The 24,612-nt window shown below is 36.0% G+C and overlaps 2 protein-coding genes across 3 annotated transcripts in view; one reads left to right on the plus strand and one right to left on the minus strand.

Moving 5' to 3' along the window:
• The window catches only part of LOC137394215 (programmed cell death protein 2-like), a 28,309-nt gene extending 15,517 nt beyond the window's left edge, over positions 1-12,792 (plus strand). Inside the window, exons 2-6 of the mRNA XM_068080935.1 lie at positions 2,109-2,198; positions 3,096-3,256; positions 6,247-6,786; positions 12,173-12,295; positions 12,513-12,792. Of these exons, the coding sequence (XP_067937036.1) occupies positions 2,109-2,198; positions 3,096-3,256; positions 6,247-6,786; positions 12,173-12,295; positions 12,513-12,792 (1,194 nt within the window). The remainder of the gene's footprint in view (positions 1-2,108; positions 2,199-3,095; positions 3,257-6,246; positions 6,787-12,172; positions 12,296-12,512) is intronic.
• Positions 12,793-15,230: 2,438 nt separating this feature from the next.
• On the minus strand, positions 15,231-23,731 carry LOC137394822 (complexin-like). Of its 2 annotated transcripts, none has more exons than XM_068081590.1 (5): positions 23,610-23,731; positions 23,094-23,165; positions 19,528-19,700; positions 18,789-18,918; positions 15,231-15,773 (listed from the first exon to the last, which is right to left on the minus strand). In XM_068081590.1, the coding sequence occupies exons 2-5, from the start codon at positions 23,146-23,148 to the stop codon at positions 15,673-15,675; spliced, it is 459 nt and encodes a 152-aa protein (XP_067937691.1). In that variant the 5' UTR covers positions 23,149-23,165; positions 23,610-23,731; the 3' UTR covers positions 15,231-15,672. The 2 variants fall into 2 exon arrangements, with proteins under 2 accessions (XP_067937691.1, XP_067937692.1); XM_068081591.1 differs by having other exon boundaries at positions 18,780-18,918.
• Positions 23,732-24,612: the final 881 nt, after the last annotated feature.

Here is a 24,612-nt window from a genome sequence, read left to right on the forward strand (position 1 = left end):
TATAACAGCCAAAACTGCCATTCTGTATCCGGGATATTATTGTCTACAGATGGCCCTTTTTTTTACCTTTATCTAGCAAAGTAAACAATGTGAGCAATATTTAGGATATTTTTGCAAGTTAGTTATTATACATGTAGTTACTATCAACTGCCTAAATAAAATGTTTGGTATGTAAGTAATAAGTTGGATACAGTATTACATTTAGAGCTGCCATAAAACCTCTATTTGCATGCCATGGCATTTTATTTGTCAACCCTTCCCCGATAGTGGCGGTCAAATAGAGGTAGCGTTCAAATAGAGGCTAGCATTGTATTTTTCAACTAGCTTGTTAGGATTTTGGGAAGATAAATTTAATATTTTTACGAGCACAGCAAATTTTGCCTATATTCTGCACTCTCCTTCAGGCGGACCGACATTAACATTTTTAAAAGATAACTTACCTTCAACTTGTCAAAGTTCTCTGAATAAATATGTATTGGGAAGCTAAGAAATATCTCTACCAGTCGATATCTTGCTCGTTAATATCAATTAACCTGCGACAATAGTACCACTATCATCCACAGAGCCTGTGCCCTGTTTTCCAATTTGTTTGGGCTTTCAAATTTTTATTTCGTTTTAAATTTGAAGGCATATTTTTATGGTATATATCTTTATATTTTCTATATTTAGCAATGTTGCGTACAAGCTCATTGCACTCATTGATATGTCTGCTACAGTTTGCAGCCAAAACTGGCTTTTTATGTGCAATAGAAGAGGAGTTATGAGTGCCGATCCATTGTAAGCCAAGTTAAAATAACCCTAAGGATATATGCTGTAAGTCTGCGAATTTGCAAATTATATAGTAATGATCTATCAAATACTACAAATATATATTCAAAAACAAGTGAAATGAACAATATTTATAATACACACATAAACAAAAATTGAAACTTTTGAAACAAAGTATTTGCATCGTTTGCTCGGCCAGTTGTGTTTGTTCTGATTGTGGCTTTCGATGGAACGAAGATCTTCTTGCTGTTCAATACCTTCCACAATGTCTTCTGACCTCAACTCTTCTTCTACACTCCTAAACTAGTGGATATGAGTGTCCAAAGTTTTTTTTTCAGTAGAGCAAAACTATCATGCATCGCATTTCGCACAAATAATGATCAACTTTTAGTCACATGCACGTTAAGCACAAATTTTAGCCTGAAACTAGTCATTCATATACCATCGTAAATGTAAACGATTTTTCAAATATGTCGAAGTATCAAAACTGCATTTAACAAGAAACCACTATTAGTCTGCTACAGTTATTAATTTTTTATATGGTGCCATTTTCAGAGTTTTAGCAAAAGAACGAAGAGTTTTGGAGTTGGAAGACAGACTTCATGTGGAAAAGAAACAAAGAAAGAATTAATTGGTGTAACCGTGTTATTATTAGTATGAGTTTGTGGGCACTGTTCTATTATGGGTTTGTAAAGATCAAAGAACGTCAAGGGGACGGTCAAATGGACCTGGCGTTCAATTGAAGGCTGGCGCTCTATTTTTCAACCCTTCTCCTATAGTGGTGATCACACAGAAGTGGCATTCAAATAAAGGTGGCGTTCAATTAGAGGTTTTGTAGAGGTTTAAAGATAATTTGTAGTTGGAAAACATTTTGCAAGTTAATGTTGCTAAGTATGTCATTATTCTATTACCCTGGCAGCGGGTGCAATGCTACTGCCATTTACTTACTCCCATGTAGTTATCTCTGGTGATGTTTAATTTGAGTTGTTGTTATATTTAGCTCTTATTAGGAGAGAAGAGCATTTGAGCTATGCTATCAATTGCTGCGCGTATCAAAGTCAATGGTGATGCGACAGTTAAAATTATGTGTTTCAGAATAACCTCACTGCCATTTGCAGTGACCAATTGATCTTTGGCTGGATTGATTAAGTTTACCACACCGGCAAACGTGGTTGCATTTTTGACTCCATAGGTGAACAATAGTGTACAAACTTGTCTCGGAACAATCTTTTGTGAGAATCACTCATGACATTCTAACATTACTTGTATTTTCAATATTTTCATGATGGATTTTTTTCATTTGGTGCCGCTGCTGATAATGAGCCATGTCATATTTATAGATGTCTGGCACCTTTTTGGGATTTATTGATGAACCGATTTCCTCAGAGTGTCAAATTGACAGCAAGACGAGCAAGATAGGTGGAAAGGCTGTAAGTGTATTAATTAAAAGATTTTCCTGATCATGTAATCATTGTTTTATCTAGTTTTTTGTTTCTATATTTTATTTTATTCTTTGTTATCTCATTTTGCATTTCGATGCTTCCCACTTAACTTAGCCATGTTGATAATAAGCTGCATTTTATAAAGGATTGTAATATGTCATCTTAAGCTGTCGATAGGGTAATTTTTATGTGAGCCTCATAGTTTTCTGCCTAAAATTACTGTTTTAAATTAGCCCATATTAACCACATATTACGCTAACCCTTCCAACTAAACAATATACTTAGATGTTAGTAAAATTAGTAAAAAAACAAATGATTTTAGGGATTCTTTTTTGAAAAATATTTTTTGTTTTAACAAGAAAAAATATTAATTAGTAGCAACAACTTAAAAAAAGGTCATTTAGCTAAAAGAAATGCAAAATAATTAAGTCATGTTATTATGGTATATGTTCAATATAGATAAAACTTGTACGTATTCTACGAGTATTCTACGTGGAATAGAAATATGAACAGATGTTATAACAAAAGTGTAATCAAAAATATATATAGACGAACATGTAACCGCAAGTTTATTCACTTTGTTCTGTTTTATTCAGTGACTTTGGTCTGAGTTTTTAACTTTTAATACACATTTCTATTGGTAGCATTAGTCTTACAAAAGCGGTCCTTTTCATGGAACCACAGCTATTGAAAAAATAGCTGAAACTTTGATTTCACACTCTGGTGATATCTGACTAGGACAAGCGTGTTCTTAATCAGGCGTCTAGCAATAGTTTGTGGCACCTCACTAGTATTTACCAATAGGAATTACTATTCTGCTTCTTGTTAACCGGTAGACGATCAAACTATGTGTAAAATACTAAAATAGGGTACTGGTCGATACAGGTTGTTGACGGAGGAGAAAAAATAGAACTGCAATGTGAGGCATGCAGGAGCAGCACCTGTAGACTGGTCTGTCAGATCTACTGCCCCGTAGATCAGGTCTTTCACAGAACACTATATGTCTTCTGCTGCCCGTCACCTGTTTGTCATCGAAGTGGTGTTGGGTAGGCTGCCAAATATTAACCTTCAAGCTGCATTTTAAAAAAAGTTGCCTCTGAACATTAATTATGCTAGCTTCTGGCCTTGACATCATATGTTATAGCTGCACTTCCCAATTTATTTTTATCACTGAACCCCCTTCGACTAATAAGGGCATGAAACAAAAACACTAAAAACGATGAAAATATACATGTACATATTCGGAATATATGAAAACATTATGTTATTGAAAGTTTTGCTGTTGGAATTACTTGGTATGTTGAGACAAATATTTGCTCAAATTTGATACCACATGTCAAAATATTTACCTGAAGACTTTAAAACGTTTTGATGAATGATGAGCATACTTTTCAGGAACACTGTACGACGTAATATCAGCCATTGTTATGGCGTATTCCAACATTAAAACTGTCTTTAATAATTAAAAATGTTATATCCATTTTCTAAATCCAAAGCTTTACATTTTTTATCTTTAAAACTTTGAAATTGGCATCACCAAAATACTTAGGAACACCACGCTAATACTTTATAATCAAAGTAGTTCCTTGTTGAACTTGGCCAGATACTTCGACGTACAGTGCACCCTCAGGATACGATGTTAATCCATTCCAAGGTTGGCATCGCATGGTGAAAAGTTTGTATAGGAGTATAGAGGCTGTGGAAGGGTATAGAGACCATTGTAATTATACAATGCAAACACCCCCTGGTAAAAATTGTAAGATGTTTTATAAAAATGTGTAATTATTGAAAATTACTAACAAAATGGTATGCTAACTTTAATAATTATAGTTACCTACAATAACTGTATTGTATTCAGTGTAGGTTAATGGCTATGCTCTGCAATAAAATGCAACACTATAATGTGTGTACCAAATGCAGTACGTAAGGTAAAAAGTTCTTACTTTCAAGACATACCTATAACATAAACTTTCAGCTCACTTCAAATAAGTTTAGCTTACTAAACTCACACTTGAAACTAAGTTTTAGTACGTTTTTAACTATTTTACTGAATTTCAACTTTATATCTCGAAAATCTTATTCTTTGTCAGTTTCTGTCTTTACTTTCACTATAACATTTAGCGTGTCTGCTTAAAACCTTTTTTAACTTATTTCAACAAGAAAAGCTGAGCGATGCAGCTATTGAAAGCGGCCTCTTGCATGCTTGACCACTTAATGGCCATCGTAAAGAAAAATTAAATTTATTTACTATACAGGACGTACATACCTTTGGAGTAACGTGACTTGAGCTGATACATGTAGCGAGTAGAGCAGAGAGGAGGCAAAGACGTATCAATGCTAATTATGTTACTGTACACTTGAAAATAAATTTAATACGTAATGAAATGGAATTTTTAGCAGGCTAAAAGAAGTTGTCTAATCTTGTCCAATTTTTCGACTGGTTTTAAAAGGAAAAGTTTAACACTTCTGGGTCATAAAAAGCAGAAATGGCCAGAAAGACACAGCTTTCCTGCTGGTGCAGAAAGTGCTCTAAGAACTAAGCTAACTTGGTGCAATGCAGAAGATAGTCTACTTTGTCACTTATTGAGGATGATGCTTGCTGGTGCACTGTAAATGCTATTGCAATTCAGAAAATTGCTAGCGAGCTAACGCTTATAAAATGATCCAAAGAAGGTTGTACAGTAGTTTGTCTTGTATGAAATGTGCACATGAATCAATGCATACATGCAGAAGTTGGTACGTATTTATACCCTAAAAGAGTGGTTCTTAACCTGGGTTCGATCGAACCCTAGGGATTCAGTGAGTCGGTCTCAGGGGTTCGGTGGAGCCTTTGCCGTGGAGAGCTCGCCTGCAAAGACATGATTAAACAAAAAATAAAACATGAAATGAATAGCATGAAAAACACGCCACACAAAGAAGATAAATTAATGATATACATTATACATACATTGTGCTGTATCGTTTTTATGTACCAGTCCACACCAGTAAATTAAACAGTTGAAATCTTTCTGCTGATGTAGGTTTTTTGTCTCCTCTACTTCCTTGCCACTACTCAATGGTTGCCTCTCTTGAATGCTGATCTCGTGCATGGCCTCGAACTCCTTCAAGTCGTCAGTCCTAAGCTCCTCCTTGTGTTTGCTTTAACGAGTTTGTTGTTTTTAATAACAATAATCGTAATTGTTAATTGATTGCGACCATATTCCTTGGCAATATTAACAATACGAGCGCCTTCTTCCTATTTATTTATGACCTCCAACTTTGTTGTCATAGAAATCATTTTTCCTTTGTCTTGTAACGTTTCTATCGGTCTCAGATTCCATAGCTAATGAATTAAATATAGATACTTGTAGTTATATACGTATGCTGAATGAAAGTTTATAGTAAAATGGAGTATAACGCTACAAATGAATATTTGCTCTTACGCACTTTCACAAAATCTTTCACGTGGAATGCTGACCTGAGAGAAGTCGGTCATCGTGTCTCTTCTAAACGTCGTGGAAATGTTTTCGGCGAATCAAATTTCGGTGTTTTTGCTATTTTGATGTACGTAATAAGCACCCCAACTGCCAAATTTAAACTCGTGCAAAAATTTTCTTGAATTCGCATGGTGAAATAAAATTTGTATTGTGAGGTGAAAATATCACTATGTTCAACTTCGTAAGGGGAAAAAGTCATATATCAGGGTAATTGTACCCTGAGGGTGCACTGTATATAAAAATGTTTTAGAAAAAATGCTGAGGCCGACGGGGTTAATGTCGATTCACCCAAAAGAGAGTCTTAAAATATGTAAAACATTACCATCGCTTTGTTTGTAAAAGGGTTCAATTTATCTTTCCAAAACTTGGGATGAGCTAGCTGAAAAATACAGTGCCACCCTTTATTTGAATGCCGCTTCTAATTAAACACCACTATTATTAATAGGGGAAGGGTTGAAAAATAGTGTGCCATGGCGATCAAATAGAGCTTTTACTGTACATAATTTTTACATTTGCTTGAATTGCCTAGTTTGCTCACTGGCATTTGTTTCTCTTCTTAGATGGAGAATACTGCGCACGCAAACCCCTATTCCATCACCCACTTGTAATCATCACCTTAAGGCCAACCATTTTAACGCTGCTGATAAACTTGGTGGATGGGGTGATGAAAGTTCTGATAACTGGGGTGCTGTGGCAGCTGATGACTGGAGTGATGGAAAACCCGATGACTGGAGTGATGGTAAACCCAATGACTGGAGGAATGGGAAACCCAATGACTGGAGTGATGAGAAACCCAGTGACTGGTGTGATGGGAAAACGAATGACTGGGGGAATCCTGATGGCATGATGTCAGTTGATGTAAGGCCTGGGAAGTCTTTGAAGGACAAGTCCGAGTCAATAACTACGAGCATGGTTGATGTGGAGAAGTTGCTGCAGTCTGTTGAAGGTTTGATTATAGACAATAGAGAGATCGCATCGTATGATTCATATTACATCTCAGTAGCTGAGGAGGACCAGTTTACTGATGAAAAGTCGTTGACAAACCTGGAAAGGCAGTTCATGGAGGAGTTTGAACAGCAGATATCTGGCTCAGATAAAAGGTAGTCGTCTCAGTTTGCACTTTTGCACCGTTTGTTAATATAGATCTCAGTCGGCTATTTTAGTCTAACAAATTTGGAGAAGTTGAAATAAAGCTGTTATAATTTTCATTGGCCATCTTTACATGCACTCAGCAGTCCAGCTTATAATACATCTTACTATCAGCTTCGGATTGTTAATAGTAGACTCTTTGCAATGCTACATGGTGTTCCTGAAAAACCCTCCCCATTGAGTCTTGTTTATGTGAGGCAATTTGTTAACACAATCATATGCAGTCTTTAACACATACTTATGCACACATACCAAATACACATCTATACATATATATATCTACTATATAAACGGCAATCGTCTGCGTGCGTGTGTGTGATTGAGTGTCCGCCTTATAGAGTACCGTACTTTTCGGACTATTAGCCGCTACTAGCTATCTAGGGCGCATTAACGGGAATCTCCGGTTAGTGCACGCCTCTATACATAGCCTACCTATTCATCGTTTTTACACAAAAACACGTCATCTCTGGTTAGCGCGCGCCTCTACAGTGCCCAACGACACTGGCGCGTTTGAAACAGAAAAGTTGCTGCCGTGTTAAAAAGCACCGTCTTGAGTCCTACGGCCTATACAAAGGTGCCTATACAGCTATACAAATGTACTAATCATTAAATAAAATAAATTAATGAATAGTAATTTAAATGCGATTAATATTTACTGCCAACGTGTACCGACAAGGTCACGCGAATGTTGGGTTCTTGTGGTCACTGGAAAAAACGCAGTTCTCACCTACTAAATTTCTACATAAAAATAGGTAAGTACCTCTTATTCAATGTTGTATTGTCTATGAATTGCCACATTTCCACTACATAACCCTTTCACTTGCGTCCATGTACAAATTTAGCTATCGGCCTACTGCCAGCCATTTTGCCGATATTGCTTAATATGTATACAATATTTTTTCAATTTCAAACTCCATCTAGAACGTTTGTTTTGGTTATAAATTTCATTTTGCCAACATGTTAACAAGCACTGCTATACAAAAAATTCGTTGTACTTATACTTTGTGCATTGATAAAGCGATGTGAAGCTACAAAGCAAAACGATCCTCTACAATGTTCCTTATTCTTACAAAACCATTACTTTCATCACCATCAGAGTCAGTGCTGCTATTACTTTTTTAAATACATGTATCTGTGTAATCACAAAAAGCTGAATCGGCTATATGTCATCAACATAAGTAGTTATCTGTTTCTAATTCGGACGCTTTTGATGAACTTACACAAAAATGTTCGTTTTTAAGTTGGAAATCCCCAAACAAAGATTAAAATATTAAACTTTAGGCTAATTTTATAGAGAAATCTTAGGACAACACTGTCACTACCATAAAAGTCCTAAAGATCGTTGGTCATGTTATCAACGAATAATAAAATTCAGTTACTAGCAATTGCTGGGAAAGTTGCAAAAAAGTGTCTACGGTGGTCGACCATAGAAAACGCATAAATGAGTCTACATCAGTGAAAGGGTTGAAAACGTTGGATTTGCCTCTGTTTGTGATAGTAAACATGTTCATTTCCTTCTGAGTTACTTTTGCTTTTTTCCAGCTACGAGTATTACAGAACTACAGCTACTACAAAACTTGCACGGGTATTGCTACTGTGTTTTACCTACTAAATTTCTACATCGAAAAGGTTAGTACGGTTTATTCAATGTATTGCCTATGAATCGCCACACCTCAACTACTTAACAACGTTGGATTTGCCACTGTTTGTGATAGTTGGACAAGTTCATTTCCTTCAGCAGCTGAGTTACTAATTTTTTTTCTAGCTACGAGTAGGCCTACTGTAACTTACTACTACAGAACTTGCACGAGTACTCCGAGGGTTGCGATAGGTGATGGTGAAAAGAAAGAGAGCAGCCGGTATCGACTTAGTGTCACCCTGCTTTAGCCATGACCAGCTGTACGTCGCCTGCTAAAAAGTAGACACAAACCGAAAACTGTTCATACACCCGACAGAAAAACAAAAGATGTTGTCTATCCGCAAGTGTTGCGTTAAACTAACATTGTGCTATTGTTATGTCATGCTATGTTCTTCATGTTCCGCTATACCACATGCAGCATTTTCTAACATATTTTTAAGTATATATATATTTTCATGCATTTGTTATCCTTATTGTATCTCATAAAAAGGCTATCATGTTGGCGCTATGTTTTATTATTGTAAGGTTCTAATGCTGTATCTCCTTTGACATCATACTGTCTGTGCTGTTGTACATATAAATTTTATCGACACAACCTCATTACTGTTCGTATATACCATGTCAAAACACAGGCTATAGACGAAAAACTGGTGAGCTATGATTAGTGTTTTAAGCATGTAGTCTCCATTGAATAAGTGCTGGCGATAGCAAAATATTTTGTATAATTTTTTAGAAAATGCAAAACTTTTCAATACTGCCAGCTTGAAGAACTTCAGTTTGCCTAGCAATGTCAATTTCATTATTAGTTCTCTGTACACAAATAGGGCAATGCCGATTTGAGTGGTTTGAGACTGATGCATTGTAGACTAGCTGTAAAACGTATTGCAGATTTCTATTGTTCTCCCAACATTATTGACATATATGACTGCATATGTGTATGCATAGTGTGATCGGGGCAAAAAATTTCAGTAGACTGCATATATGGAGTTGTTTTACAGTATGAAAGACAACTCTCGATAAACCTTTTGCTGTACATGAATCTGTTTCCGTGGACGGGTAATGCAGCTAGCGGTTTGGGGTCGTGGCGTCACTCGGGGATGCGCGGGAGACCTTTTTCGCCCCGAGTGCAGTGAGAGTATCCAGGCGCAGCTTTCCTGATGAATGAGTTGGCGAGTGCGAGGCGATTGATTGCGAAGCGATTGAGTGCGAAGCGATTGAGTGCTAGGCGATTGATTGCGAGTGCGAGGTGATTGATTGCGAGTGCGAGGTGATTGGTTGCGAGTGCGAGCCGATTGGTTGCGAGTGCGAAGCGATTGGTTGCGAGGCGATCGGTTGTGAGTGCGAGGCGATCGATTGCAAGGCGAGTGCGAGGCGATTGAGTGCGAGGCGATTGATTGCGAGTGCAAAGCGATTGATTGCGAGGCGGGTGCAAGAGTGCGATTGTCAACTGCTCGGTGGGTAAAGACTGGTCAGCCAAGGCGGGGTGAGGCGGCAGAAGTGTGCGATCGTCAACTGCAAATATAGATGGGTATAGACGGACGCATGAATCTAGATTATTCACTAGATTTTACACGCATCTAGCTGTGAAACACATTGCAGATTTCCATTATTCTCCCCAACATTATTGAAATGTAATATGTGTGTGCATATTCAGGGCAACAATTTTAGTAGACAATTGACATAGTAATACATCAGGGCAACAATTTCAGTAGACTGCATATTTGGAGTTGTTATACAGTATGAAAAACAACTCTCAATAAACCTTATGCTGCGCGTGAATCTGTTCCTGTAAGTGGGTAATGCAGCTAGTATATATATATCTCAGTGTTGTCTGTCATTCATCTATCCGATTAAAGTGATAAAGTTTTTGCAACCTAAAACCATCGTCGTACTGGATTTGAACTCGATACATTAAAATCGCAAGTCTACAAACAAGTGCGTAACTACAAGGCTAAGCTGTTCTGATCATACCCATCTCTCTTACCATATACTTATATCTTTTTCGCCATTGCACACGCAAAATGTGCATTTTGTATTAAACTGTGCGCCCTCGAGTTACGATGACCTTATTATGCGATTTTTTTCGCCTGATGAAGTAGACCACAATTTTTTTTTTCCTCACCATACAAGGACAAAAATTGGTTCGACTTTTTTTGCCATACGAGATCAACAAAGTACTCTATCCAAATTAAACTTTGGCGGTCGATGTGCTGGTTACGTCGGAATAACGAAGATGCTGATATGCTACATTATTTGCTGAAATCCCTCTCACAATGCCTGAAAGGGATACGATGCTCGCTCTAACTCAGTTCAGCGTTATTCGTTTCAAGTTATAGTAAAAACGAAAGCGAAAAAAGATAAGTGATGAAATTTTGGTCGATGACAATTTCACTGAACTTCAACTAACTAAATTTAAGTATGGGTTTAGTAAGCTAAATTCATTTAAGTTAAATTCAACATTTGATTAATTAATCTGTTTCGAAGGTAAAAACTCTCTGCGGTACATAGGGGGTTCTTTGACTCACAAAGTACATTGTAATGTTACATTTTATTGCAAATCATAACCGCTGAATACACTAAAGGTACTGTAGGTAACTACAGTTACTAATGTTAACATAATTTTTTATTACTAATTTTGAATATGTACAGTAAGTATATAAAATTTTGATGATTTTTTACCAGGGTTTGTTTACTTTAAATAATTATTATGGGTTTCTATAGCACATCATATGACATTTTCGCCTTACAATGCCAACAGTGAAACGAATTAAAATCATATAATTGTGTACCGAGTCCTTTGTCATTATCATCGTAGCAAAACAGACTTGATTTAGCCATTCACATTTACATTTAAACACTTTTACAGCTGTTTTATTTTTTCTCTTAATTTGTTTTAACTGCACAGAACACTTTTCTTAGGATACGAAGTTTAAAAGGTGGAATGGTAACTGTTGTTGTATGTTAAATATAAATGAATTTTCTGTCCTAAAACTTCTTTATTACCCAGGCAGCGCTGGGCATTCAGCAGTTATGTATAAATCTCGATGCACATTCTTACACCTTCTTTAGTCTATTAATATATATTTTATGAGACAATCAAAGTATTTTACATACTACTTGCTCTTCAACTACATGTTTACACAGCTTATGGTTTGAAATAGTAAAAAATTATTTTAAAAAGTCGTTTTCAAGACTTGGAATGTATTAAAATTATTTACATTAGTTATAATAAGAAAAATCGTTTTGGTTTTCGAACAAATCGTTTTTCGAACAGCTGTCCGCAACGGATTATGGTCGGTGAGAACTGAGGTTTGGCTGCTTTCGGTAACAGTGATGATTTGGAAACGCTACATATCTGTGAAAAGTCGAAATGTGCCGGTGTTTCTTTTGAGGGTTGATTGTCATCCCATGACTAAATATATATCTGCATACTTTTTAGATAATCTCTCAACATCATCTGTCTTGTCTTAACACTCTGACCAAATTTAAAACTCTTCATCACTATTAAAACAGGACAAGTTGCATTGTAAGTTCTAGTTAGCTGTACTGCCAGGCTGCAGATGTGAATGGTCTTGCAAGAGTTAGCAAATTACATGTAGTGTGTTCCACATCAAAAACTGATTGTGACATGTCACATTAATCTTTGGAGAATTTAAATTTGTTTTCATAATATAATATCTTCGTCTGTGATTGTGTAGGAAGTCAGGAAGGCAGAAGTCAGCAGCTTCAGAGACCTATGAGAAAACTCAAGTCGCTCATGGAAACCGAATATTTTATAAATTCACCAAAACCCTCAGCAAATCACCGAAACAGATCATAAGGTGAGTGGTAGGGGTGTTTGAGGTAGGGTTGGAGTAGGGATAGTTGAGGTAGGTTGGAGTAGGGGTGGTTGAGGTAAGGTTGGAGTAGGGGTTGTCGAGGTAGAATGGGAGAATGTGAAGAGCAGGGTAAGAGCAGTGTTGCGCAATGTGACTCTAGCATACGCAAAGCATCTATAGTTGTACTATTCAAGGAAATATACTATGAGGCTTGTTACAGGTACAGCTATGGAGGGAGTCCACTGATAATGGCGCCCCTTGATGGTCAGAATGTGACTCGTTGCAGTAGATGTGGAGCTGCAAGGATGTTTGAGCTGCAGCTCATGCCTGCATTGTTACAGTCACTTAGTGTAGGTTCTCAGTCTGCCTCCCTTGACATAGGTACTGTAATTGTGTTCTCTTGCAGCCAGAGTTGTTGGTCTGGTCAGGCTGTTTTAGAGTTGGCACATGTCCAGAATGATCCCGATGAGGATTTGGTTAATAAAAAGTTGATGAAATAACAGAAACCGCAACTAGTTTGCTGTTTTTTATTGCCAAGTTCAGTTGCAGTAGTATGCATAGCAAGACGCAACACTGGTTATTGGGTCACGCTGTGGCACTCTTTTAAAGGTGTATTACCTATTTTCCGTTACCGTGCAAGGCCATTACTGCATAAAGTATTGTTCCATGCTGTCTTAGATCAAAAAGCTCAGCAAGTACAACTTGAGCAAACTTCTTCACACTGCACAAAATAGTGGCATTTCCTCGCCAAGTGACAAATTCTCAATAATCTGATGCGCTTGTTCTTAGCTCTTTCCTTCACAAATACCTTCAGGGCCTTGTTATAACTACTGATGATTTTAGTAAACATTTGCTATTTAACGGGTTTAAAATTTAATCTTTAAAGGTTTATTTGCAACAAAATTCATATTACAGTTATTTGGTATTAAAAGGTTCACCTCACCATGTCTTACACTACTGTGTTGTAGGTGCAAAACATGTGGAAATGTGATTACAAGCTCTTAAAAGCTCACAAACGAACAGTTAATCGCCGCCATCACGAAAACGGCGTAGGTTGGAATCCCTTTATTTCTCTGACGTACTCAAACAATTTGGTTATTGTTTTGACACATGATGTTATCGCGTGAAAGTAAAGGCCAATAAAAGGCTCAATATAAAACATGTCGTAGCACTAGTTTATGACATACACTTCAGGTTCTACCGGAAAGCCCTTATCAAATATAGATGTTCGCTACTTAACAGTTTCGTTTCAGCCTGGTCTGTGACCCCATGTCCCATAATCTGATAATGTGACCCCATACTTCTTGCTAAACAGCGCGAACAATTTCTGTGGCATTTTTCGATTATCTCAGGCGACCAACAGGCTTTTCATGTTTGTCAGAGAATGATATGCACTCCTTCCAGTTGAGGTTAAAAAATGAAACAAATTTTTACGTTAGGTTTTGAGATATCAGTGCTCAAAGTAATAGCATTACAATGAGGATGAAACAGACACGTAATGAAAATAGACATGGTTTTATACATTTATTGCATGCATGAAGTATATTTGTAAAAATATTTCGACAAATGAGGTTGCCTGAAAGTGTAAACAGAAGCCATCTTGTACAACTACGTCCCATTTGAGCCATTTTGGAAAGGGATTCTTATTCACGGCGTTTTCGTGATAGCTGCGATTACCTGTTCGTTTTTGAAATTTTAGGAGCTTGTAATCACATTTCTACATATTTTGCACCTACAGCACAACAGAGTAAGACATGGTGAATCTTTTGATACCAAATAACTGTAATGTGAATTTTGTTGCAAGTCAACCTTTCAAGAAGGATTCGGTGAAGCACTTCTCAAGGTGCGTAGATTCATGGAATGTCACATCGGTGATGAAGGAACAGAGCAATGATGAAGAAGGATGATGAAGAAGGATAAAGGAATAATCTGTTAAGGCTAAATTAACCATACAGGTAAGTTCCAATCCTTCAAGACCACTAAGTTTTAGTTGACATGTACATGCTCAAGAAAAATGTCAGCTGGATCATGGAATGTGTTAGAAACTATTTAAACAAAGTGCAAACTTGTTTAAATAAAATGAAAAATTGAAGTTGCTTTACAAGTTTCTCCACTTAATAGAATATTCAGGAAGGATAGTTATTTACTTTTATATCATCACTTTTATTATCAAGTAGGTACAGTGTAGTGGTGTGTAGCATATGACAAGTTTGGCTTATGCTTGTGACTATTACAATAAGGTGATGGTTTACTGTCTCTTTCTTTTGTCCTCCTTTCATTCGTGTGCTTTTGAAGAATATCACACTCGTGAAAGGATGATGAAAACAATGGTGAAAATTCATCATTGTATAATAATATTCAGTGTTTATCTAACAAATCTATTTTGTTATATTTAATTATAGTTCATAGAACATCAGGTAGCCTGAGCTGTAATTGTATGCATTAAGCATATTTACAGGCTTTCAGTTGCGGTTAGACTACACTGTGTACTTAGTTTATAACCTTATGTTTTCGCATAAGAACGTTTATCATGCACTTTTGAATTTCATAAAAAATTGCTTTCAAATAGTTTGAATTTATTTGAAAACAACTTACTCCACTACTTGAATCTATCAATTGACAGTGCAAATTGTTTTAATCATTTCGCAAAGCTGGTCCATACAGTTTCTTAATTGTCTTTCATTTGTTTAGACTTGGTACATGCTGTGGCTTTGTATTTAGTTTTTGTTTACTCTCATTTAATAAGGTATTTTTAAACATCAACAATACGTTATTAGCAAGTCGTAGTATTAGTTTGATATTAGCTATTGTTGAACACCCGTATCAGAGTTCTGAATTGGAATTATCTTCTCTAGAGGAAGCAAACTCCTGTTATCATAGATGCAGGTGGTTGCAAAGTGTGTGCATCACAAGACAATAATCCAGAGAATTATTTAATGTAACAACATGTTTTATGTATAATTCGTTGACATAACAAAATAAATACTAAGCTAAATACACAAATTTTGTGTTATCCGTATGCAACACTCTCTGATATGTTATCCGTATGCAACACTCTCTGATATGTTATCCGTATGCAACACTCTCTGATATGTTCACCGTATGCAACACGGATTTCCTTGCGTCGCAGAAAATCTTGGAATACTGTGTAATTATAACACAGTTAGGTAGTGACTAGCTAGGTAATCACATATAATATTATGATTATAGTTGAGCCTTTACAGTTGTGCGCAGCTTCTCAGGTTTGTTAGGAAGTCAATTGAGTGCTGTTAAGTCACATCTGTCAGATCATAGTTCATTAAACAGGATACTCCTAAAACTTTTAGATTACGGGACATGATTGGCCACTGATACACAAAGTATAAATCTGATTGGCTTGTTCACATAAGTGAGCATTTCTCTTGAGCACCTGCTAGTAGTTGTCCTGGACCTTCTGTTAGCTTTGCTTGCATTTCTGAAATGTTAGCCGGCAGGAATCCACCTAAGAAATAAAAAGCTCAATTAGCATTTCACCTGGACAGTATGTGTTTGCACAAATATTGATTATGCGTAATGGGAGTTGAGCACATGATAGACACTGGTTCAAGATGGCTATTGAACTAACCAAGGATGATAAGAGCCTGCATGTGCGCACGTACAAGGTCAACGCTTGTCATTGCCAATCTTTAGTAAACTACTAGCTGTACAACACAGCATTGCCCGAGTAATAAAAGTCTTTGGACAGAAAATTTATTTGTATTTAACATATAACAACATTTGCCATTCTAGCTTTCAAACTACATATCATGAGAAAAGTGTTTTGTGTGATTGAAATAAATTAAGAGAGAAAATAAAAACAACTGTAAAGGTTTTCAAAGAACCTTTAAACATATCACTAGGTAAACCTTTCGTGAAAGTCAAATAAATTAAAAAAAATAAAACAACTATAAAAAGGTTTAGATGTACATGTGAAATAATTAGCAAGTAAGAGCTAAATTCCGTCGGTTTTGCTACGATTGCGATATGAGATGATTCGGTAATGATACAATTAATACGAACTGAGAAAACAAAATAAAAATCCTGAATATGTAGAATTAATAATAACAATTCGTGCATAGCAGTGCGTGTATAAAAAAGGGTGCTGTTCCATCAGAAGCTATTCATCAAAACTTTGAATACAACGAGACTGGTACCTCTTGATACTGGTACAAATGTAAAAATGAGATCTCGTATTGTTTTTGTCCGACCGAACGGAGCGATAATGCCGACGTTCTTTCCACGGAGACATAATTGTTTGCATGAGAAGAATTGGCCTTGACCACAGATATAGTAATTGAACCTTTCAAAAAATATTTCCTAACAGTGGAATCATAACGCGTGGCCGTATCGGTAAAATAATCAGCATGCGCTATAGCCGGAATGACACACAGATCCACATACCTTGAGAAATATATATATATATAGATTGGTTGGAGCTTCATAGAAAAGAAGACAAATTGGAGATTTACATTGCATATTTTATGGGCAGGTACTACTAGCTGGTTATGGATAGGTAACAATGGATGAGCTGTATGGAGAAGGCACAGCGTGGCTATAGTATAGGGAGGGGTATACTACATACATTGCACTGATTGAGTTCGCTTTGCAGCTTAATTTCATCATGAGGTGAATTCAATGCCAGCCACTTTCGACAATTACACAACGTGAGGCAATATTTACTGACTCTAACAGAGGGTGTGGTTGGGGAAGAGCTAGCAGAAGAAGCTAAAAGATTTGCTAAACCTAATTATGACTTCCAAATGACCATCTATCACATTCCTACTTTCCCAGAAAACCCATTATACATGATACCAAACACCAGTACCTTGACAGTCCATATTTTTGAACAGTGTTATGAAAAAGAGCTTTTTTTCCAATACGTAAAATGTGACTTTACTATTTTTTATTTTAGTCTTTTGGTCTAATTTGCTTTGAGTGGCCTTGAATTCCGATAGTAAAATTCATATTTATCAAATGTTAAATTTAAATGCATTTATTCCAGACTGGTGTAAAAGTAGTCATAGTTATTTGGTTTAAAACAAAAGAACAGCACTCCACTTCGTAACTGAGGCATAAACTAATAATTTATTGAAGGCTGGAAAAGTCAACACATGATCTGAATATACAACGATATCAAAGTTATAAAGTGATGAGATGAAGAGAGAAGGTACAACAAAGAATAACTCATTGAGCCGGTCTATAAAATCACTATACCTGTTCCGGCTATAAAGAGAAGCATACACTATTATCATCATTATTGTTATTACAATTAACAAGGGTAAATAATGGCGACTCTCATATATTCGTGAAAGAGTAACAAATAGCAAGTGAAAATATTAGAGGTAAATTTGTCTGCCTCATGGCAATAAGTTCGCGCGGCAATAATAGCAGATTAGTGAAGTTATGACATATACATGTATTTGATGTTTCAAGCACCACAGTGACAGTGCCTAATAGACCCTTGCAGTACGTAGTCATAATAATACATGTATAATATGACTATTAGCCTTTGCGTAGGTGCACAAGCTAACGTACAGCTCATTTTTCATAGAGGTAAGCCAGTTTCTGCTGAAGGTGATTTTATTTAGCCCAAAACAACTGACATAGTTCATTAAGAAAATCAAATTTCAAACTTGAAAAGGTTATTATAGTTTTAAGTTTATGAAAATTAAAAATGATTTCACATGTCAGGCTGTTTTGGAAGAGTAAACTAAATGTCTAGCCTTTGTTTGTTTAGTCACAGAAAATTTTCTAGGAAAAAAGGTTTTAACAAATAACTCCCCATCCAAAATCATGGTTTCTTTAGAAGAGCAAAAGTTTTTCTATTACAGAATAAAAAAGAATCAACGAGCGGTATGAATAGTAAAACAGCGAGATATTTATAAGCAGATAGGCATGTAAACTCACCATTGAAGTAAAGATACACCATTCACGTCTAATGATAGTTCTAGCAGCAGTTTTTTGTGTGAAAAGGCTACGATGTACATGCATGCAGCTAAAGTCCTGAGTCCTACTAGATTATTTGTAACTAACCTCAGGTCATTGCTGCCAAAGCTAATTTTTAAGAGTATTAATACAGTACTAACTTTAAACTAAACAGTTGAGTAGTACTAACTGTAAACTAAACTGTTAAGTAGTACTAACTGTAAACTAAACAGTTGAGCAGTACTAACTGTAAACTAAACAGTTGAGCAGTACTAACTGTAAACTAAACAGTTGAGTAGAACTAACTGTAAACTAAATAGTTGAGTAGTACTAACTATAAATTAAACAGTTGAGTAGTACTAACTGTAAACTAAATAGTTGAGAAGTACTAACTGTAAACTAAATAGTTGAGAAGTACTAACTATAAATTAAACAGTTGAGTAGTACTAACTATAAACTAAGCAGTTGAGTAGTACTAACTATAAACTAAACAGTTGAGTAGTACTAACTGTAAACTAAACAGTTAAGTGAATGGATGGGCAACAGGACTTACTGTCTTCCTCTATCGACTCTCCTCTAGCCTCTGCTGCAAGCTCTTCAGGTGTTTTTCTTTTTCTGCCAATCTGACCTTGTCTGTTTGGGTCTTCCATCATTGGAAAGTCTTCTCTCTTCTTAATGTTATACTACAAGTTACACATATGCCTTAGTAAAAATATAGATAAGGCTTCAATTTGACTCCAAGAACAACTATTTATGACAGTTGCTTCACAAAATCGAAATTTGTGAAACTCAACAATTTTTATAATTTTATAAATGGATATATCGCAACAACTGCTGCATCAAACACAATGGTTTTTGTTGCAGTTAGCAAGTACAAATCTTACAATATATGTGCCAAATTTCAACTTTCTATCTCCTTTTTTAAGCTAAAATAGGTTTTTTGGCAGTTTGGCCACCCGAGAGGTTGTGAAACATTATTGATCGAGTAAAAAACTCAAGCGTTAGGTATAATGCTTACATAGCCTCTCGCTTCTTAGTGTACACAAATACACACGTGAAATCACTCGTACACTATAGACAAAGTGCATAAAGCCTGTTTAAGTATGAAAGTTGAACAAAAGAAGAGTCTATCCTAACACTTAACTCTTATGATTTCAAAAAAAGAAAAAGGCCTTTCACGGAGTTCAAATCTGTCAAAAAATTTTAATTTTGAGCCCCAAGTTTTATCAAAACACTTACAAAAGTACTAAATCAACTAACATATATGTTTGTGGTTAAACATTCCATCCAACCTTTTTACGAATTTGAGCTCGAATCTCCTCTCTTTCCTCTTCTGCCTTTCTGTGTTTTTCTCTGCGACGTTCCTCTTCTTCTCTTCTTGCCTCTGCAACTTCTAAATCCTCTCCGTCTTCATTTGTTTTCTTGTCATCATCATCCTTTTTATCATCACCACCTCCGACAGCGCCTAACCATGAGAGCATACTTTTAAACCGCCTTATGGCACATAAGCAACAAACGAGAGTAATTTCTGATCACTGTTGGCGTATGCATATCGCGCAAAGACGTATGAAATCGAAGACATTACCTTAAGGCTTTCAACCAAATGGTTTCTTAATTTCACATGTATGAGCTACTTAAGAGTAAAAGCCTTTTAACATTTGGCGCACTTAGGCAGTTTTCTTATGAAAGTGACTTGTATTGCAATTATGATATTTAATCTATAGAAATTATTTTAATTGCTATTATTGTGGTTTTGTCAGAGGCCACAAAAATAGTTAAAATGTAAAGGTCCCCACTCAAGAATTGCACTGGTAGAGAGTCATATAGTTAACCATACACATGTAGTTAATAGTATATAGTTAACTGTTGTTAACTTTTTTATTACAGAATTTTTTGTTTGGTTTGACAGAACTAGTTCATGCTGAAAAGTTTTGCTGGCATACACTCGATATTTTACTGTAAAAGCTAGAGTTTCTATCAAAGAGCTTTAATCTAAAGTTTTTTGGAATCAGCAGAAAATTCTGCACAAAAATTACTGCATTTGACAAACAGAAGCCATGTTTAATGTTTTTTTATCTTTCTGATAATTGTTACAAATTTTACTTAGTTGAAACTTTGAAGCCTAACCTTGTATACAAAAGCAAGCTCCCCGATGTCAGACCATATTAACAACTTGCAATCGACTGTAAAAGTACGTATGATAGCGCAACTCCTTTTGAACTGAATGTTATATTGAAGTGCCAAGCTTGAATAACTCAATGAAAGACAGCAGAAACCAAAAATAGCAAATAGCTTTTTTATATTCTTTCAAAGATGTGATGTTATAGAGATAACTGAAGAAACATAATGATTAATATAAATCGAGCCTGATAGAGTATGCATATTTTTATGAACAGAAAAGCAAATAGCTTTATTGCAAAGCTCTTGTTTTTGAGGAGAAAAAGCTTTTTAGTTTTGTCTAGTTTTTATCTTCATTGCTAAGAATTTCAATAAGTATGTCATTAGAAGCTTATCTTCCGATGGCAGCCATTTTTCATTTCTCATTCGGGTAGAAGTGCTTTCCGTATGTTGGCAATCTCTCAAGAACTAATAGTCCCATCAACTTGAAACTTCTGAATTATACTGACAACGTATACTGCACAAAGCGACCAAAATTCGAAATTCTAGAGAAACCAGAAGTACGAATGTGCGAAAAGAACTAGTGCTCTGTTGGCAGCAATTTTTCATTTCTCGATCATTTATAAGTGCAGTTGGTATTTTGAGGATATCTCAAGAACTAGTCGTCCCATCAACTTGAAACTTTGGAATTATATTAAAAACCTGTTTCACACAAAGTGCTCAGAGTTTCATATTCATTTGTAAATAAAAAGTAGGTAAAACGAGTAGGGAATCTGAGTTTACTCAGGCGTAGGACCACGTAGAAAAGAATACTTCCAGGCTTCAAAGTATTATGTGACACAAATAACAGTCACTTACCACTTAACCTCCAGCATTTATAGCAATGTTAGCAGACATGATATTGTTATATTTGCGATCAGTCAAAATCTATACATGTTTCAGATTCTTACTCCATTGATTGCTTTTGCATTTATAGCTAATGTCTGTTACTTTTATATTCTTAATATTTGCTGAAAATTCTGTTTGTGGGATATTGCAGCTTGAGATTAGTTCTTTGTGACCACCTCAGACTCTAGACATGCTGTCATGTGTACCATCAAACAAGCTAGTAGAGAAGGTTGCCCATTCCTACATAAACACGGGCGGGCGCGCACCATTAGCCACTCTACCTGATTACCCATCACCACCAATAAGCTCTGTCGGCTAATTTAGACTAACTTTTTTCATATATCTGTCTTACTTTTTAAAATAGACAATTTCTAGCTCATTAACTTTTGAATGTATTACATAGTATTTTATTAACTGTATCTACAGGAGTCTGTTTCCAATGCATAAAATGTATTCCAAGACCCACTGAGGCTAAACATAATGAGCGTACCAAAGACATCTTGATAAGGTTCTAGTTCTGAAATGAATAGTAGCTAGTAGAGCAACAATTATCTTTCAGATTTAATATTTCTTTAAATTTCCTATAATCCTTGTCAATGGAAGGAACTGAGATTGCTGTGAGCTAGAATGGTACGGTAAGGTATGGTATGCTATGGTATTGATCACGTTTTATGAAATTAGTTGGCAATAGAATCTATGAAGACTCCCCTAGCCCTGCCAGTTTACATGTAGCCATAACTTAATCAGCGTGATTAAATGTGCAGCAATGATAATAGTCCATTATTATTGGATGATACCAAATGAGGTTAAGAAACTCTTTGAACGTTCAACTGTAGTCTTGTATGCTCTATTCATGCTTTATGTGCCATTTCATATTCTCAACACATGAGAGCATGCTCTAGATATAAAAAAGTTATCTCATGGCGTCAGTTACCATGGAACATGTCTCATTCTATGATACTGTTTTCTGTCCACTAAGAAACATTGACCTGCAGGTATATGTGTGATGACGCCCACAGTATTTCTAAGTAAGTATGGTTAGTCTCTCAAAGATTGAGTATGATGCATAATTTGCTAGCTGTAACGGAAGCTGTGCGGGACTTTTAAGAGCGTCATTGCACAAAAAATGACTCTGCCATTTTGACAGAACGCGTCCAAAACTGGGGGCAATTACTCTGCCCTTCACAGAGAGTCATTCAGATTTGATGTCATTGCTTTTCCTGGCAGTCAAACTTTAATCTCCTGTTTGCAGGTCAAGAGCTCTAGACCAATAAGCCATAGCATATCTAATAATAGACCTGCCTTCAGCTAGTCAGACTCTATACCAACTTCTGAACTACATGTACTTAATAAGATTGCAGATTACAGAAATAAGATTACTTAAAAGATTATATAATTCCAAAAATAATGAGCCGATTTTAAAGAATGGCATGTTATCGAACTGGTCAGGAATAGTTTTGGCGTAACGAATGTGGTATAACAGAGATATAAGACATCTTTTGAAGGAGAATGGTGACAGCTTTGATGTGTCCTCCGACATCTTTTCTAAAGAATATGAAGCTTTTGTTGGGTGATAGCGGCGGTCTAATACATCGCTAGCTGAAGTTATGTTTCTCACCCAATTCTGAAGTAATTCATTGTGCTTTTCTTTTAAGAGATTTTTATTCATGTTTACAGAAACCAAAAATATTTTTGTTGTTTAGCGATCATATGTTGTGTGCTTTAGCCTTTCCAATCAGTATTTCATACCTGCTGAATGTTTTAATAACATCATTATTACTTACTGTTTTGAATATCTAAACATGTCAAACTTAATGAAGCAGCAAAAAACTAACATTGATAAATGACTTACCTTTGACAGCATTTATCTGTTTTCCAACGAGCTGTTTGGCTATAAATGAGGCCATGGCCTTGCTGTAAAACTCTACAAATGCCGACATTTTGCTGTTATGAACGGTACAGAATTTGAAATCTTTAATTTAAAACTTTATTTCTGCAATTATCTATAAACCTCTAAACATAGTACTTGACCATCATACCTCTCCATCTTATTTCACTTATTTCATCTACTAACCTTGGTAGAATTAAACCTGCCATGTTTCTTTTTTATGGTTGAACTAATGAATTGCTCCTGCCTGCTTGGGATGAAACTCCTTGAATGCCAATTCAAGACTAAGTGAATACACCTAATACACAATTCATCATAGCTTCGGGCTATACTCATTGCACCCTCTATTAGAACCCAATAACAGCCACCCGCTACACCTATCTAGGGAATATACGGAAATGCCAAGAGTTTAGTAAAAAATACAACTAAACATATATGACTAACATTAGCAGAAGCGCTCCTAGCTCTAGGCAACCTTACCTTCCACTTGTCTTACTAGTCAATGTAATTGATAGGCAAGTTTAGTGAGTGAAAGTCGCTATTTCCTCTGAGGCGGGCGAGAGATACATGGTTATACTAGAGAGCGTACTTACAAGCTGTCATGGAAATCAATACTGCTGCAAGGGGACAACTATTGTCTGTTATGTTAGTGTGCTAGACCAGCATAGCTTCTCAGCCACTCAATGGGATGCTGGTATTGATTGGCTTTCACGTTACAGAGTTGCCTATAGTTAAGTCCTTCCGGATTCATCAATAGACTCTGCAAACCCTGCTTGCTGCCGGATGATTACTTAACATTAAATATTGTTTGCTTGATTAAACGGAAAAGGTCTTGCCTCCACCTGACTCTGATTAGGTAGCAAATACTGTACGTTGAGGTACCATTAACCAATATATTTATCTATGAAACTGTTCAATACCAGCTGTTTAGTTACTGATAACACTAGTCACAATAATATAGCTACTTACAAGCTCTCATGGTTCAGGTATAACATTCCAAAATATCCACTCTATAAGTACCTCAGTCTGAGACCAGCGTCATTGAGGAAAAGCCTACCATTTTGTCTTGAACAACATAATTGGGTAAGTGGTACTTGGTAGTCAGAGATGCAGAACATACTCTCAAACGTTATTCAACATCTTATCAGCTGTTTAGATTTAATTCTGACAACTCTGAAACAGAAAACTAATGTAATTTATCATCTGAATTCCCTATTTGTGAAAAATATATGAAATTATGGAGATGGCAGTTTAAAAAATTTTAAGTCATAAACATTGTTTTAAAGAAATAGTTTTCAGAATGACATTTGAACTCATAAAATTCAACATGGTGATCTAACACTCTACCACATGAGCCAATTGACTGTGATCAGGCATTCCAGGATAACTGTGCACATACTTATTATGTTTGCTTCATCAGTACATCTGGTGATCTCTCACAGCTTACTGGACTGCCAGGGTACAAGTATTCGTAGTATATTAT

Source organism: Watersipora subatra, chromosome 4 (assembly GCF_963576615.1).
Source record: "Watersipora subatra chromosome 4, tzWatSuba1.1, whole genome shotgun sequence".
Taxonomy (NCBI): domain Eukaryota; kingdom Metazoa; phylum Bryozoa; class Gymnolaemata; order Cheilostomatida; family Watersiporidae; genus Watersipora; species Watersipora subatra.